At 34.1% G+C, this 15,615-nt stretch overlaps 1 protein-coding gene across 1 annotated transcript in view; it reads left to right on the forward strand.

Moving 5' to 3' along the window:
- ICE1 (interactor of little elongation complex ELL subunit 1) overlaps window positions 1-15,615 on the forward strand; it is a 77,283-nt gene that overhangs the window by 32,703 nt on the left and 28,965 nt on the right. The window contains 1 exon segment of the mRNA XM_031946109.1: window positions 7,962-12,902. Within this exon segment, the coding sequence (XP_031801969.1) occupies window positions 7,962-12,902 (4,941 nt within the window).

The raw sequence follows: 15,615 nt of genomic DNA on the forward strand, positions 1-15,615 counted from the left end.
AGTCCAATCTATCTGTAGTCATGAAAAAATTCTCTAAATCACCAATGATTAGAGAAATGCAAGTTAAAACAACTCTGAGATATCACCTCATACCCATCAGATGGGCTAATAGAGCAAAAAAGGAAAGTGATAAACGTTGGACACGATTTGGAAAAATGGGTGTGAAACATGAAGTCAGACATGATTTACAGCCAATTATCAGTTTTACTGGTTATGGCTAAAAATAATTAATAAAATTATGATTATTGGCTTTTCTTATAAACCAAAGATGGACTTATTGGCTGCTTAATATTTGTGTGTGTGTGTGTGTGTGTACATGTACATGTACATACTCTTGGAAGAGTGGGTCCTGATAGGTGGAAAGCAACTCTTATTGGTTAACAATTAATGAGAAAGTGAATATTATAATGAGGTATAGGCCTGTTGTAATGAGGGGCTCTAATGAGGGATTCTAATGAGAGACTCTTTACTTGTCACTCTTAGATCAAGAGACTGATCTTCAAACCCAGAACACACCTATCTATGGGCAGTCTGTTCTCCATTCATTATTACCTGAGTAGAACAATGGTAGGGTTATGGTAAGAATTACACCTGGATAAGATGGTCTTGGTTGGGTGAATTCTTTGGTCAGGGTCAGAAATGTCCTTTAGAGGCTGAGCTTTAAATGAGTAACTAGAAAAGGAAGAAAAAACCTAGTTTCTTTCCCCCCCCCCCCCCCCCATGTGCTTATTATTATTATTTGTCTAATGGGATATTAATGCATGCTTGGTGAAGTTGTGAATCGATCCCAACATTTTGGAGAGCAATTTGGAATAATGCCCAAAGATCTGTAAAGCTGCAATCTCCTTTGATTCAACAATACTGCTACTAGGTCTGTATCCTAAAGAGATTTTTTTAAAAAGCGAGAAGAATCTATTTATATAAAAATATTTGTAGCAGCTCTTTTTGTGTGGTGGCAAAGAATTGGAAATTTGAGGGCATGCCCATCAATTGGGTAATGATTGAACAAGGTTGTATGATTGTAATAGAATATTTTTGTTCCATAAGAAATAAAAATGGGATGATTTTTCATGATGCAGTGGATAGAGAACCAGTCCTGAAGTCAAGAAGACCTGAGTTAAATTTGGCCTCAGACACTCAATACTTCCTGGTTGTGTAACCCTGGGCAAGTCACTTAACCTTAATTGCCTCAGCAAAAACAAAAAGAATATTTCCATGTACACAGCTCAACATAAAAGAGGATTCAGCATAAGACCATGAATTTCTATTTTGTACTTTTTACATTTTTAAAAAAACTATATAGTAAGTGCTTTACATAGTTTTCCAAGGTACTCTGCTTTTCTATACTTCTAAATTTTCTTTTGCTCTCCACTGTGTACTTTTTTGTTTTCTCCTGTCCCTCCCCTCTTTAGAGAAGATTATCCTTAGATACAACTATATGTATATATGTGAAACCATGGTATACATCTAGTTTTCATTCCTTTTTCTGGAAAATTTCCCAGTTTTTCCACAATCCTTCCAACATTTGTGATTTTGTCCTTCTGTAGTTTTAGCCAATCTGACGAGTGTAAGATGATCTTAAAGTTTTAATTTACATTTATCTTATCAATAATGATTTAGAGCATTTTTTCATAGGACCATAGATAGTTTTGATTTCTTCATTGAAAAACTTTTTTCATATTCTTTAACCATTTATCAGTTGGGGAGTGATTCGTTTCTATAAATTTGACAAAGTTCTTTATGTACTTGAGATATGAGACCTTTATTAAATTCAGTGTAATTGAAATTATTCTTCTATCCATAAAATTTTTCTAACTTACTTATGATATTTCCCTTTCATTTTTTAGGTCATGTGTCCATTTTGACCTTGTCTTGATAAATGATGTAAAATAATGGTCTGTGTCCCAAGTTATTGATCTGTACCTAGTTTCTGCTAAATTGCTTGTGAACTTTCCCAATAATTTTAAGCAAATAATGAATTCTTTTCTCTAACACTTAAATATTTACAGTTGTCAAACACAAGGATACTGTAATAATTTGCTATTGTGCATTGTATGTCTCCTTGGTTCTACTCATCTACCTTTCTGTTTCTTGGCTAGTACTAATAGTCTTAGCTAGTCCCATATAGTATAGTTTAAGAGCTGGCACTGGTAAATGTTCCCTTACGTTTTTTTTTTTTATGTTAGAGATCCTTCATCCACAGTCTGAGAACCAATGATCTAACAGTGATGACTGAGACAAAAGTTTCTATACTTTATTGATATTTTACTTTTTAACAATTTCTTATGCCAAGATACTTGGGCATGCTGCCATCACTCGAAAAATTCCAAGACATTGGCTGGCAGGATTCTTTAATGCTTGGCTAAAGATCAGAAAAACCTTAGAATTCTTGTTCTATAGATCAGAGACACGGGAACACTAGAAATGATACTTCTAATTCTCTGAAGAAGGAAGTGATCACACTGAGTTCTAATTCTTTCTCTCTACGAATATTCAAAATATACATGCATTGGAAGAAGCAGAATTACAAATTATATCAATATTATAAAAATGAACATTTTTTGAAGACTTTTATAAACTGACGAAAAAATGAGCAAAACCAGGAGAACAACTTGACAACAATGTAAAGCTAAAAAACTGAGAAACTTTTAAGAACAACTGATTCCAGAGTGCGCGCTCTCTCTCTCCCTCTCTCTCTCTCTCTCTCTCTCTTTCTCTCTCTCACACCCTTCACATGCACACGCATGCAAGCACGCATGCATGCACCCTTTTAAGAACAACTGATTTCAGAGCTCTCCCTCACACACACACTCACATGCACAAGCATGCATGCATGCACCCGTGCATCAATGATGGGAATTGCTTTTCCCTTCAAGGAGGTATTAATGCCTAAACTTAAAGCCTGAAATCTAACCAGTTGTTAACAATTGTCTGCTCCTAAAATCTATTCCTAAGGCCAACCTTACATCTAATTTCCATCCACTGATTACAGTCTTTATAGGTCTTTTGGTTCACAAAGATCTATGGAGCTCCTTCTCCTAATGGAAAAACTACTAGGTATAAAATGCAGTGTTTTCTTCTTGATTTGTCTCTTTATGTGAAGGTATTTATAACAACCCCTTTGGCTCTATTAATTTTGTTCAATTATTCCTTTTTGAATAACCAAAAACTGTAGACTATAGCATGGTAATTAGAACAATTAGCCACTCTGTTAATCCCTAAGGATGGCCGCTCATACACAGTTCTCCCCAATGAAGACTCTCAGGAATATTTCTGCATCCCCTTTGTACATCATACAGCATATTAGAGCTATGCTGTATCACTCTTCTTAGCCAGTCCTATAAGTATAGTTTAAGAGGTGGTACTGGTAAATGTTCCCTTACATTTTTTTTAATATTAATTCCTTTGATATTCTTGACCTTTTATACTTTGAAATGATTTTTGTTATTTTTTTTAATTCAATAAAAATATGTTTGGTAATTTAAGATGTCATTGAAGAAATAGATTAGTTTCACTTAGTTTTTTAACTAATAACTTTTGTCATTTTGTCATATTGATTGTGCCTACCCATGAATAATTAACATTTCTCTAGTTATTTAAATATGATTTTATTTGTAAAAAGTGTTTTATAATTATGTTTATTTAGTTTCTGGGTTTATTTTGACAAGTATTTTATGCCCTATAGTTATTAAGTGATGGATCTCAGTAAGAGATCTCTTCTTGTAGGATATTTTGTTGGTGACATATTGCTAAAATTGTTTCCACTAATTTTCTAGTTCAGTCTTTAGGATTTTCCAAATATATAATACTGTATGCAAAAAGAGAAAGTTTGATGCCTCATTGCTTATTCTGATTCCTTCAGTTTTTATTTTCATTGCTGTTACTTGAATTTCTAATATAGTATTGAATGTATTGAATGTATACGGGTGACAGTAGGCTTGCATCCCCCTGATCTTAATGGAAAGGCTTTTAGCTTATCACCATTACAGATGTTGCAATTTCAGGTATTCCTAGGCACCTAGCTATGCTGTTAACTGAAAAGGTTCCCTGCTATCCCTCCCACAGCTGTAAAATTCAGCTTATCTTTCTGCCCTGAAACTGAAACCAGGGACTATACTCTCCTGAAAGTGCCCACAGCCAGCAAGGTCCTACCCTCCTTCTTCTGTACTTGGGCTTGTACTCACTTTCCCTCATCCTCACTTATGACTTAGGACCATAAGTGAGTGAAAACCACCTGGACTTGGAGTCCAACATTTATAATGGGTCATTCAACCTTCTCATGCTTAGCTACTTAATCCCCACACTGAATATGATGTGAAAGTTCAAGAAACCACATCTACACTTAAGGCTTGTTGTTTGTTGATTCAGTCAAGTCTGTCTGCCAAGAAGTTTTGCACTTCAGTGGGGTCAGACCTCAGCCCTAGGAGGTCAGGTCAGGACTTTATCCTAAGGTCCTACCAAGTTGTCTTGGTAAGACAATTGCTTTACCAAGCTTTTACTGATTTCTGCTACTCAAAGTTGATTCTGAGGTGATATTTATCATGTTTGTGGGAGAATTTAGGAAACCCCAGTATTTCCCATCAAATTCTACCTTCTTTCCAGAATCCTCTTCACGACATTAATTTTTTAAAATTTTGAGTTCTAACTTAACTTTTTCCCTTTCTCCTTCGCCCCTCATTGAGAAGGAAAGAAGTTTGATAATAATAATATGTTAAGTCATGCAAGACCATGTTGCAAAAGAAAACACAGACAAAAATAAAGGTTTTTTTAAAAGTGTGCTTATTCAGTTTTCGTCAGTGTGGAGAGGTAGATAGTATTTTTTCTTTATGAGTCCTTTGATAAGAGTGGGTAAATTTGCATAGTTGATCATCCTTACAATGTTTATTACTGTGTACAGTGTTCTTTTCCACAATCTTAGATGCTGTTTCAATTATGCCTAACTTGGCCATTTTTATTTACCACAAACTTTGAAATGATCATTTTTTTATAAGTGTGTTCAGAATTTCTACTTTAGTAAGCTCTTGGACAGAATCAAGGCCATATTTTGCACTTCATTCACCTTCTGAAGAATGAAATTTATGAAGGTGGGTGAGGTCTACTTTTAGTAAAGAGATGTCTAGATATCTAGATCAGTGAGTTGTCTTCAGATTTTTTTTTTTTTTTTTTTTTGATCATGCACCACTGTCAGGAAAGAGTTTTTAGGCATGCTTAACTCTCAGTATATTTATGTATAAACTGTATAACATACTAATACCAATATTTCTTTAAAGTTGCTTTTTGCTACTATTGCTTCTGTATTTTGTGAAATAATCACCAATATTCACAATCTTACATTTTGTTTTCTAGTTAGATTTTAAAAACATGTTTATGATCTTTGTTTCTCCTAACTGCCAATTCTTTCTGCAGCACAAAATTAATTGGTTCCCAAGCTCTTTTGAGCTAATCATGGTGATTGGCTAATCTTCCTTAAGGAAATATTAATAGTTCATGTCAATATCTGTTTTATCATTTTCCTAGGGTTTACTGTAACAGATTTATTTGATTAATTCAGATTGGACTTGTTCCACTTTGCAAATCTTCCATCTCATTTTCATTCTTCTAATTTGACCTTTCCTTCAGATGATAGCTGATGCAGAAAGGAATTCTTCATCATTAATATCCTGCCCATTAAAATCTGAACCATTTTTATTTGTTTTGAAGTTACTTTATATGTTTTATATTATATTAGAACCTTTTTCTCAAGAAAAGTATTTAGGATTTGTGTATATGAAAATTAAAAGTATTTGTGATTTGTAGGTATGAAAATTTTCTTTAAGCTTTATCTGGTCTCAATTCTTAAGAACCCTATTTTTAAACATTTTTCACCTTTCTTATCTATTACTTCCACATGCATTGAAATCCTTTGGAATTAAAGTTTTATGTTGATTGATTTTGGAGGTTTTTATGAAATTTCACTATCTCCTCAGTGGCAATAAATACTCATGCATGAGTGTCAGTTATTTTCATAGTAGTGGTCTTAAAATGCTTATTATAAACATTACATGAATAAAAAAATAATAAATGTCTCATTCAGTAATGTTTATTGTTGCCTTTGGATGCACAATAATACCAATTCTACCAACTTCTTTTTTTTTAGCTGCAACTTTTGTCTTCTAGTTGGAAGATTTATGTTATTCATTTCTTGAAGTGGTATGTTCACTTGTTGATAAGTACCCAAGGACTTACATTTAACACCTAAGTTAATGATTGCTTAATCAAATACTCTTCAGTCTTCACGTTTGCTGCCCTTTTTCTTTACAACTTTGCCATCTTCACTGTAAAAATCCAAAAAAATCTCATTTTGGATTTGTCTTTGTCTCAGGGATATTTTTGGCTAAAGAATTTATCACTCAAGTGGCAAACCTCTCTGTGGTGAGATGATGATCCTCTTTGTGCTTTGTGTGATTATGGTAGCCATAATAAGTTAAGGGGAGGCATGGCATCCAGTTTAAAGATAGTGATGATTGTATTGTTCCATAATCAGATGACATATAGAGTTTTGTATTCTGTGCTGAATTTTAGAAAGATCTAAAGTTAAAGCTGTGAAGTTTCCAGAGGAGGCCGAGTAAGATCATGAAAATTTCTTAAGTGCCTATTAGATACTTTGGTGGAGGAAAAGGAGAAAGCCTTTGTTAAATCTGAGAAAGGGAAGACTTAGTGGAAGCTCTGATAACTTGTGTCAAATATTTCTTTATATTTACCACATTAGTTTAGGTTTATTTTGATCTGCCTTAGAGAGCTGAGGTATGTGTAATGAGCTGAAGTTGGAGTGAGTAAGGGTTTTTTGTTGTTGTTGTTGTTGTTTTTGTTTTTTAAATTGTACCAGTTATCCAAAAGTACCATGAGCTACTCTAGGAGAAAATGGTTTTCCCAAAGCCATTTATTTATTTTCTTTTTTGCTGAGACAATTGGGGGTTAAGTGACTTGCCTAGGGTCTCACAGCTTGGAAGTGTTAAGTGTCTGAGATCAGATTTGAACTCAGATGCTACTGACTTAAGGGCTGGTGCTCTATCCACTGCCCCACCTAGCCACCCCTTCTTCCTCAAAAGTTTTCAAGCAGATTCGGAAATGACACCTCTTTTGTTTAGAATGATTATTGTTTAGAATATTGGTTTTACAAGTCCTTTCTAATGCTGAGATTGTGTCTTTGTTTTTGTCAATCTTACCTCTAAACTTCCTTTCACTTGTTAAGATTTTATGAGTCTGATTTTAAATGCTTTTGAAACAATTAGTCTTCACTAGTGGCATTAGATATATGTACAGTTATTGAAAGGATCACAAAAGTTTGGGTTCTAGAATATGTTAGGTATATATAATGTATCCTATCTTTATCGTGATAGAAAATAAACATGAATATCTGTATAACTATAAATAATATAACTTTTATCATGATAGAAAATAAATTTGAATATTTGTATAACTGTAGTATTTGCCTCTAATAATATAAAATAAATTACCATAGTACATGACTGTCTCAGTGCCAGACATGGCCTGTGCTGATATAAACTTGATATTTGATTAAATGGTCTGTAATTCAGTAGTAACGTTGATATATGTTAATAATGAACATTTTTTTTTTTTTAATAAATAGATCAGGTCTTTAATAAAGATGAGAGTAAACTGAATTCTTCATTAAAAGTCTTGGAGTAAGAAACAGTTAGGTTGTACAGTGAGTCAGGAAGACCTCAGTTCATATCTGGTTTCAGAATTTGAAATCTACTAGTTGTGTGACTTTGAGAAAACCATTTAATTTCTTTGTGCCCTCTCTCCCACCTTCCCCCAAAAAAAGAAAAGAAAAAGTTTTGCTGGTGAGAATGGGAAAGCAACAAGTGAATCTGTTGAACCTGAATTTATTTGACTTAAGGAAGCTGAAGCAACTAATCATAAGCTGTTGTTTTGTTTTGTTTTGTTTTTCTTCCCAGGAGGACTATTTTGGAGATTTTACAGATTCCAGTGAAGAAGAGTTGGTGGATAGAGAACATACTATGCAATCTCTTTTAGAAAATGGCACATCTGAGTTTCTGAATGCTTCTAACTCTTCTGAACAGAAAGAAGAAAGTAGTAAACTTATAGAACAAATTGAACCAGATCTTGGAAGTCAGGATCCAGTGAATCTGGAAATGAATGAAGAAACCTCTATTGGATGTGATATTTTACCAACAGGATTAAAATTCAAAGGTAGTAAGCCTAATTCAAAAGAAATAGAGATGCCTTTTTCATGTGCTAGCCCATTACTCCATAAAGAACATCTTGCAGTGTCAAATGAAAATACAAAAGATGAAAATAAATATGTCTTAGATGAAGATAGTATATCACAAGATAACAAGGAAAGAAGTGTCATATCACTGCAAAGTAAAAGAGCAACCTTTAGAATACCTCAAATACCCACTGAAACTGAGTGTTTACGTAAGATATCTGATGACCTAATTCAAGTGACAGATAATGCTGAATTGAATGAAGAAATATGTAATTCTTTGGATAGCCAGGAAAAGTTAGTTGTACAAGTTACATCTGAAGAAAAAATCTCATTGCCAGGACCTGAATCACACAAATTAGAATTTTCTAAACAAATACCTGTTAATGGACTCAGCTCTGAAAATGAAAAAATGGTCATGGTTTCTGAACATTTGCAAGAAATAATTGGAGAATTGCCTGGAAAAGAAGCAAAAGAAATGCAAGGATTTAATGAACAGAATCCTTCTGAATCCAAACAAGATGTACTCATTATGATGGATACAAGTGAGCTTGATGTCAAGACAGATGTTCTCTCTTCTCCCCATGTCATGTCATCTAATTGTAGTAATCCTCAGTTCTCCTTTGATTTAGAATATAATAATGAGGTTTCTTGGAAATTCAATGGACAGTGTACTTTAATTGAAGTTGTAAATACAGACTTTTTAAATGAGACTGTTCCAAATCAACTCCATTGCGCAGAACAAAAATCCTGTGAAACAATGCATAATAATATTTCAGATACAGTAGATAAGCATTCTGAACCTACAGATTATTCTAAAGAAGAATATAATGTAGAGGAAAACATACATGCTTTGAGCCCTAATTCAGCAACACCCATGCTTACTGATCAAAACAGCAGAGATATAAAATGTTCTGATGAATCAAAAGGCGTGGCTAATACTTATGAGGTTGATCAGGCAGCATTTGAAAAAGACACAGGAGATAAACAATGTGAAACTGAAAAACCAGGAGTTGAACTTAATACAACTAAATCAGGTGATTTAATTTCCATAGCATTTCAGAGTGACTTGGTAAAGAGAGATCATCATTTAGACTTTAATACTTCATGTCCTAATATAGATGCTGGTATGGTTATAGAGAGAGAAAATGAAGGAAGTCCAGAAGCTAAACTCATCTGTGAACAAGAAGATAATAAGCAATTACAGACAGAAATTCTTGTTACAGAAAATGTTCTGTCATCACCCAAATTGGATTCTCATGGAAAGGAAGTTAAACCAATAGCATTTACTTTTAATAATCAAGTTTCGATTATTTCTGAGCAGTTGAAATCTGAAGAACTCCAAGTTACCAACTTGGAAGATCTTGCGTCTCATGTTAAAGAGAGCACGTTGACACCTGATAATACTTACACTGAACCTGAACAACATATGCTATCTGAAGCAGAATATATTGACAAAGAGAAATGCCAGCTGTTAAAAGTCAAGCAAATAGCAACTGTAAACTGTCCCTCAGCAGAAGATTCTGCTTCCTGGATAACACCAGATTTAAACTGTTTTAGTGAATCTTTATTAGTAGAAAATTCTCATTATGACACAATTAGAAAATTATCAACCAGATCTGAAGAGATATCCCTCGAGAGCCAGAAGAGTAATGTGTCAGAAGTAGATAAAAAACAAGATCTGCAAAATCAAGGTCACCTTAGCACCATGAGTGCTAAGGGAGAATTCACTCCATCCACAAATATTTCACTTCCAGATGATTTAGCCACAGAAGAAATTTGCTCAGGAGATGCTTCCATATCAGATTTAGAAGTCTTAGTTACACCTTTGGACTCTGTGTCTCTTAAAGTTCAGCAAGTTCAGAAAGAGAGAACTCCTGGGAATACTTGTTTGAATTCTTACATGAAAGAAGAATGTGCTTTCCCTTTATCCCTAAGTAAAAAAAATGAAAATGACACCCAAGTTAGACTGAATATACTTAATGACATTGTGCAGTGCTACATGGGTAGCCCAGAAGACACAAAACATGGTTCTGAAGATGAGAAGTATGATCAAATTAGTTATGATAGTAAAAGTAAAAATGAAACTGAAACTAACCGCGAAACCAAAGAGCAAAATTTCAACAAAGAACCACAAATGCAAATGGGAAAATCTAATACTTATAAAGATGCTCATGAATGTATGAAAAGAAGAGGTTCTTTAGACATAGAGTATTTGACATCAGCTCTGAAAGATTTTAATTTAAGTACTGTTTCTGAGACAAATGGATTTTCTACATCAGAGATATTTAAGATTCTCGAAAATAGCACACAGGACTGTACTTCAGGGAACTCTGTTTCAGAATGTTTTGACAAAGTATTGACAAATAAGGAAATGAAAAACAAACTAAAAATAGGAAAAGTATCTGAAGAAAACTTGAGAAAACACTCTTGGGTAAAATCTCATGAGGTTTCCAAAGAAACAAATGATTCAGAAGAAGAAAGCAATCGTTTAAGAAAGGTTAAGCATGCAAGTCAATTTACCTATTATTTACTAGGGGAAACCACTAAGACTTACACCAAAGAAATACCTGGCATTGAAAACATTTGTAAAGATTCTCATACTAAATCTCCTGATGTTTCTTTTCTGAATACACGCAACAGTATTACAGCTGGATGCTTGAAAGAAAAATCTCTTTCCTGTGAAATAGCTAAGCCTTCGTCAGACATAAAACAATCATCACTGATTCTAGATTTTGATGCTGAAACAAAGTCGTGCACTGATAGGTTTGTTAATGAAAACACTCAAAGAAGAGAACATACAGAATATTCAGATGCAGCCAAAGGGAGAAATGATAGTAAAGACACCACAGAAATCGAAAAAGTTGGGGAAAGTACCATTGAGCAAAATACGGGAAATTCAAAAGGAGGTATGTTGCTTCATCATATATCTAGGATAAATCCAGAAATTGTAAATGGGTATGGAAAACATGATAATTTGAATTTAAATATCAAAGAATCTGAAGATTGGATGATTACAAAGGATGGAAATATCCAGTCAAGCATGGACCAAATTGTAGCGCATGAAGTTCCTGAGGCAGTCTCTAGAGTGCAAGCTATTCTTTCTGGAGATATCTTAGAAGATGCACTTGATTCTCTTGCCTCTACTGAATACACATCAAATGCTGAACAAAATCAGAGTGATTCCCCATCTAACGAATGTTATGATGATGATGGTCCTTCATCCAAACAGAAAGATGGTTCAAAGAGTGGTCAAAATGGTATCTTTGATAAAGACACGTTGTGGAACCCATCTGTGTGTGATGTAAATTTTGACTCTCAAGAAAATAATCAGACTTCAGAATCTCCAAGTATTTCCTTTGATAACACACAGGATACTTTAGAACTTGAGCCATTTGTTGATTTAATCAGTCAAAGTAAGCGTGGGTCAAAAATGTCAAACCAAGAATCATCACATAAACTGACAAAGGCTTTAACCAAATCTAAAGTTGAAGTTAAGCAGTGCAAAACTTCTAAAAAGTCTTCAAGGGTGAAAAGCAAAGCAAAAATTCAACACAGTCATTTAGCTCAGCCAGTTTTGGCAACTGCTGATACTTCTACACCAACAAAATGTTCTCCTGATACTCTGAGTAAAATAAGGCAAGAGATGGGGCCACCTTTGCCTCCTTTGCTTGCACCGTTGCTAGCAACACCCCCAAGGACTCTGCATCCAGTTTCCCCTCTAATGTCAACCTCTAGTCAGTCTTCTCTAACTTCACCACTTGATGATCTGATTTCCCCATTGCGTGATACACCAGTCCCTCCACTTATGTCTCCACTGTCTGATGATCCACGGTACAAGTCTCCTATGCATAGTACTCCATCTCCTTCAGATGCATCTGCCAGTCAAAGAATCTTATCATCACCTTTGCAATTTTGTGCTGCCACACCAAAGCATGCACTTCCTGTGCCTGGAAGGCTTCCTCCATTGGCAGTTGGCACTACTGCACTAGGAGGACCCCAGGAGAACTCTGTAAAAATCCTTGATACCATGTATCCAGAGCTGTCTGCCAGGGCAAGAACACTTAACATTCTTAAAGGGAATATTCAGCTGAATAGATGTCCTCCAGCAGATTGTAAAAATTTACCAGGGCCTGTAAATAATATTACAGGATTCAAAGCAATCACTTCTGCATCAACTGCTTTTGTTAAAACAGGAAGCACTTCTAATACTGAATGTGATCAAGGTAAGCTAAAAGATTTTGAGCCTGAGCTTACAAGTTTCCAGAGTCATGGTGGGAAAAGACCTTTGGTACCATCAACCATATTAAGGAGTGCAAAGAGGTTACGTTTAGACAGTGAGTCACCAAAATTGGAGATTAAGGTAGATGTACCAGAAATCATCAAGACTAGTTCTCCTCAAGCTGAAAACGTCATGACACATGATGATGAGAATTCTTCTGTTCAGGAATTGACAGACAACACTGTTGCAGAATTATCTTCAGCTTTACAGGAACATAAAGAGTCACATGATAGCATCATGAGTAATGTCCTGAAAAAGATTGCTGAGTCATCTTTTGATTTGTTACCTGTCATCCGAAGTCATGTGCATGTAGGAAATGTTTCAAAAAAGCCAGTGATGAGAGATCAAGAAAAAGAAGTTGTTTGTGAATTTAGTACCACAAAGAAGGTATGTAGTTTGATCTATTGTATATATTGTATATAATTATATTTGTACTTAAAACCAACAGGTTGCAAAAGTATTTTAAAACTTTTTGTTTAAAGAATTGCTAGCCCTATAAAATGTGGTACCACAATTCCTTTTTTAGCTTTATTTAGCAGTTACTACACATTCAACTTTGCTGTAAGATCTTGGAGGACTAGTAGCTTCTTTTGGAAAATATCTCAAATTTAATCTTAAACCATTTTGTTATAATAACTAGTCTTTGTTTAGAGAGCTTATTTAATTGTAACATATTGTTATATAATTAATTACATAATATAAAAATGTTACATAGTAGATAAAGGAAGATGAAGGAAGTAAGAAAAAGTAGGTTCACATTCTTTTTCTTAAACATGTTAATTATGTAACCATTAAGTAACTTCAGCTTTTCAGAATTCCAGACAACTACAATATAGATTTGCTGATCTGCTTCAGTTTGGGGTTCTTTATATTAGTACATACACACACACACACATAGTGTCAACATGAGATAATCTCAAAGAGAAGGCATTAGTGACAAGTGGAAGGGAAGTTTCCAAGGGAGAACATCTCAATCCTGGAGTCAGCCAGTGAAAAGGCTTTAGGGTCAGGAGGTGCTGTGCCCTACATGAGGCAAAGCAAGAATACTAGTGTGGCTGGCATGCAAAGTGTGTTAAGGAGACTAAAATATAAAAATGTTGCAAAGATAGAAAGGATTGTGAATAGCTTTAAAAGGCTTGGAAAGAACTTTTTATTTAATCCTGGAAGCAAAGGTGAAGCATTCGCATTTATTAGGTAGAGGGGAGACTTAGTTAAACTTGAATTGTAAGAAAATCACTTGGGAGCTGTGTGGAAGATAAATTAGAATGGAGAGAGACTTCTTAAGATGAGGGGAACCAATCAGTAGGTACTGCAGTAATCTGTATGTTATGATTAGACCCTGCATCAAGATTCAAAAGTGTGAATGGAAAGAAGAGGGATGTGTATGAGAGATGTAAAGGTAATTCAAGTCAACAATTTTTTTAAAGTACTTATTGTACTACAGGCTTTATGTTAAATGCTAGGGATATGAAAAAAAAAGGCAAAAAGTCTGTTCTCAACGACCTCACAGATGAAGGAGACAATATGTAAGCAACTATGTACAGACAAGGTATATATAGGATAAATTGGAGATAATCTTAAGGAAATCTTTTAAGATTAAAAAAGTTTAGTTTGGTTTGGTTGGCAGAAAACCAAAGACTTTGATGAGGGGAGGGAAACAGAAATAAGGAGGAAGGAAGGTTCTGGTCCTTAGGGACAATCAGTGAGAGATGTATGGTGTCAGAAGATAGAGTATCTTTCAAGAGAGAAACATCGAGAATACCAGTAAACATCAAGGAGACTACTAGCATTGTAATGCAGACTGTAGAGGGGAATAAAATATAAGAAGATTGGAAAGTAGGAAAAGACAAGGCTGTGATACTTTAATAGCTAAATTTTATGAATAGGTGGATGATGTAATCAGACCTTCATTTTAGAAAAATCCAATTTTGTAGCTTAATGGAGGATAAATTAGACTGGAGAGAAACTTGAAGCAGGGAGATGATAGATAAGATAGATCTTTATGATATATGTGTATATACATATAGAAGACAGAAAGTTCACTCTCCATCTTAATATGTATGTTGTGAACATAGAATTGACAGGCTTTGCCAACAGATTGGACATGGAGACAAGAAAGAAGAACTGAGGATGCCAAAATTTCACAGCAGTTTAAGTATATGAGCAGAGTATTAATAAGAAGTCCAGGGAGACAACAAGGTTGCAAACCTGGGTTACTAAGCTGTTGTTGCCTTCATCAGTAGTAGAAAAGTTGAAAAGATCAGAGGATTTGAAGGGAAATATACATATTCAGTTTTAGACATGTTTGATTTTTAGATTTTTACAAGACCACCAGTTAACATGATCAATGGGAGAATAGAGATCAATAAAGACATTAGGGCTGGACAAATAGATCTGAGAAGCATTGTTATAAAGTCCATAAGATAAAAAGGAACCACCATTGTAATAATTATAGATGGAAAGGAGAAAGCAAAGAATAGACTCTTAAGGAACATTAGTTGGTAAGTGGTATAACTTGTATGAAAATACAGCAGAGCAAACTGAAAAGGAGCAGAAAAGTAGGTAGGAAGAGACCAGTGCATTGTTTTCTTTGAGATCTTTGGAAGGGATTTACTGAAGATATTTTATTAGTCACCAGCATTTATATTTTTTCTTTTTTCAAAAATATTTCCTAGAAGCAAAATAGTTTTGAATATATATATATATATTCTAAGATATAAAATGGTTTCTAAAAGTAATATGTTTTTCAGACATGTTGAAGATTTGTATCACCAGCATCATAACAGGCTTTAGAGATTAAATAAAAAACAAAAAATTACTTAAATATCACCTTTGTGTTACAGATTTTATTAGTTTTCTTTTATGTCTTTATGAAAAAGGACAATTAAATTTGTCAGTGTAACTTTTAAGAGTATTTTAAAATGAATAAAAATGGCAAACCAGATGAGGTCATCATATGTAAAAAAAAAAATTACATGACCTATAAGGTTCTTTTTAAATGTAAGTTATTAATAACGTCATTGTCATTGTATTTGATAATCGTATCTCATGAAATAATCATGAAATAGTGTGATTTCTATTCAGAACTCTGGAGATAGAG

This window comes from Sarcophilus harrisii, chromosome 1 (assembly GCF_902635505.1).
Source record: "Sarcophilus harrisii chromosome 1, mSarHar1.11, whole genome shotgun sequence".
NCBI classification, from domain to species: Eukaryota; Metazoa; Chordata; class Mammalia; order Dasyuromorphia; family Dasyuridae; genus Sarcophilus; species Sarcophilus harrisii.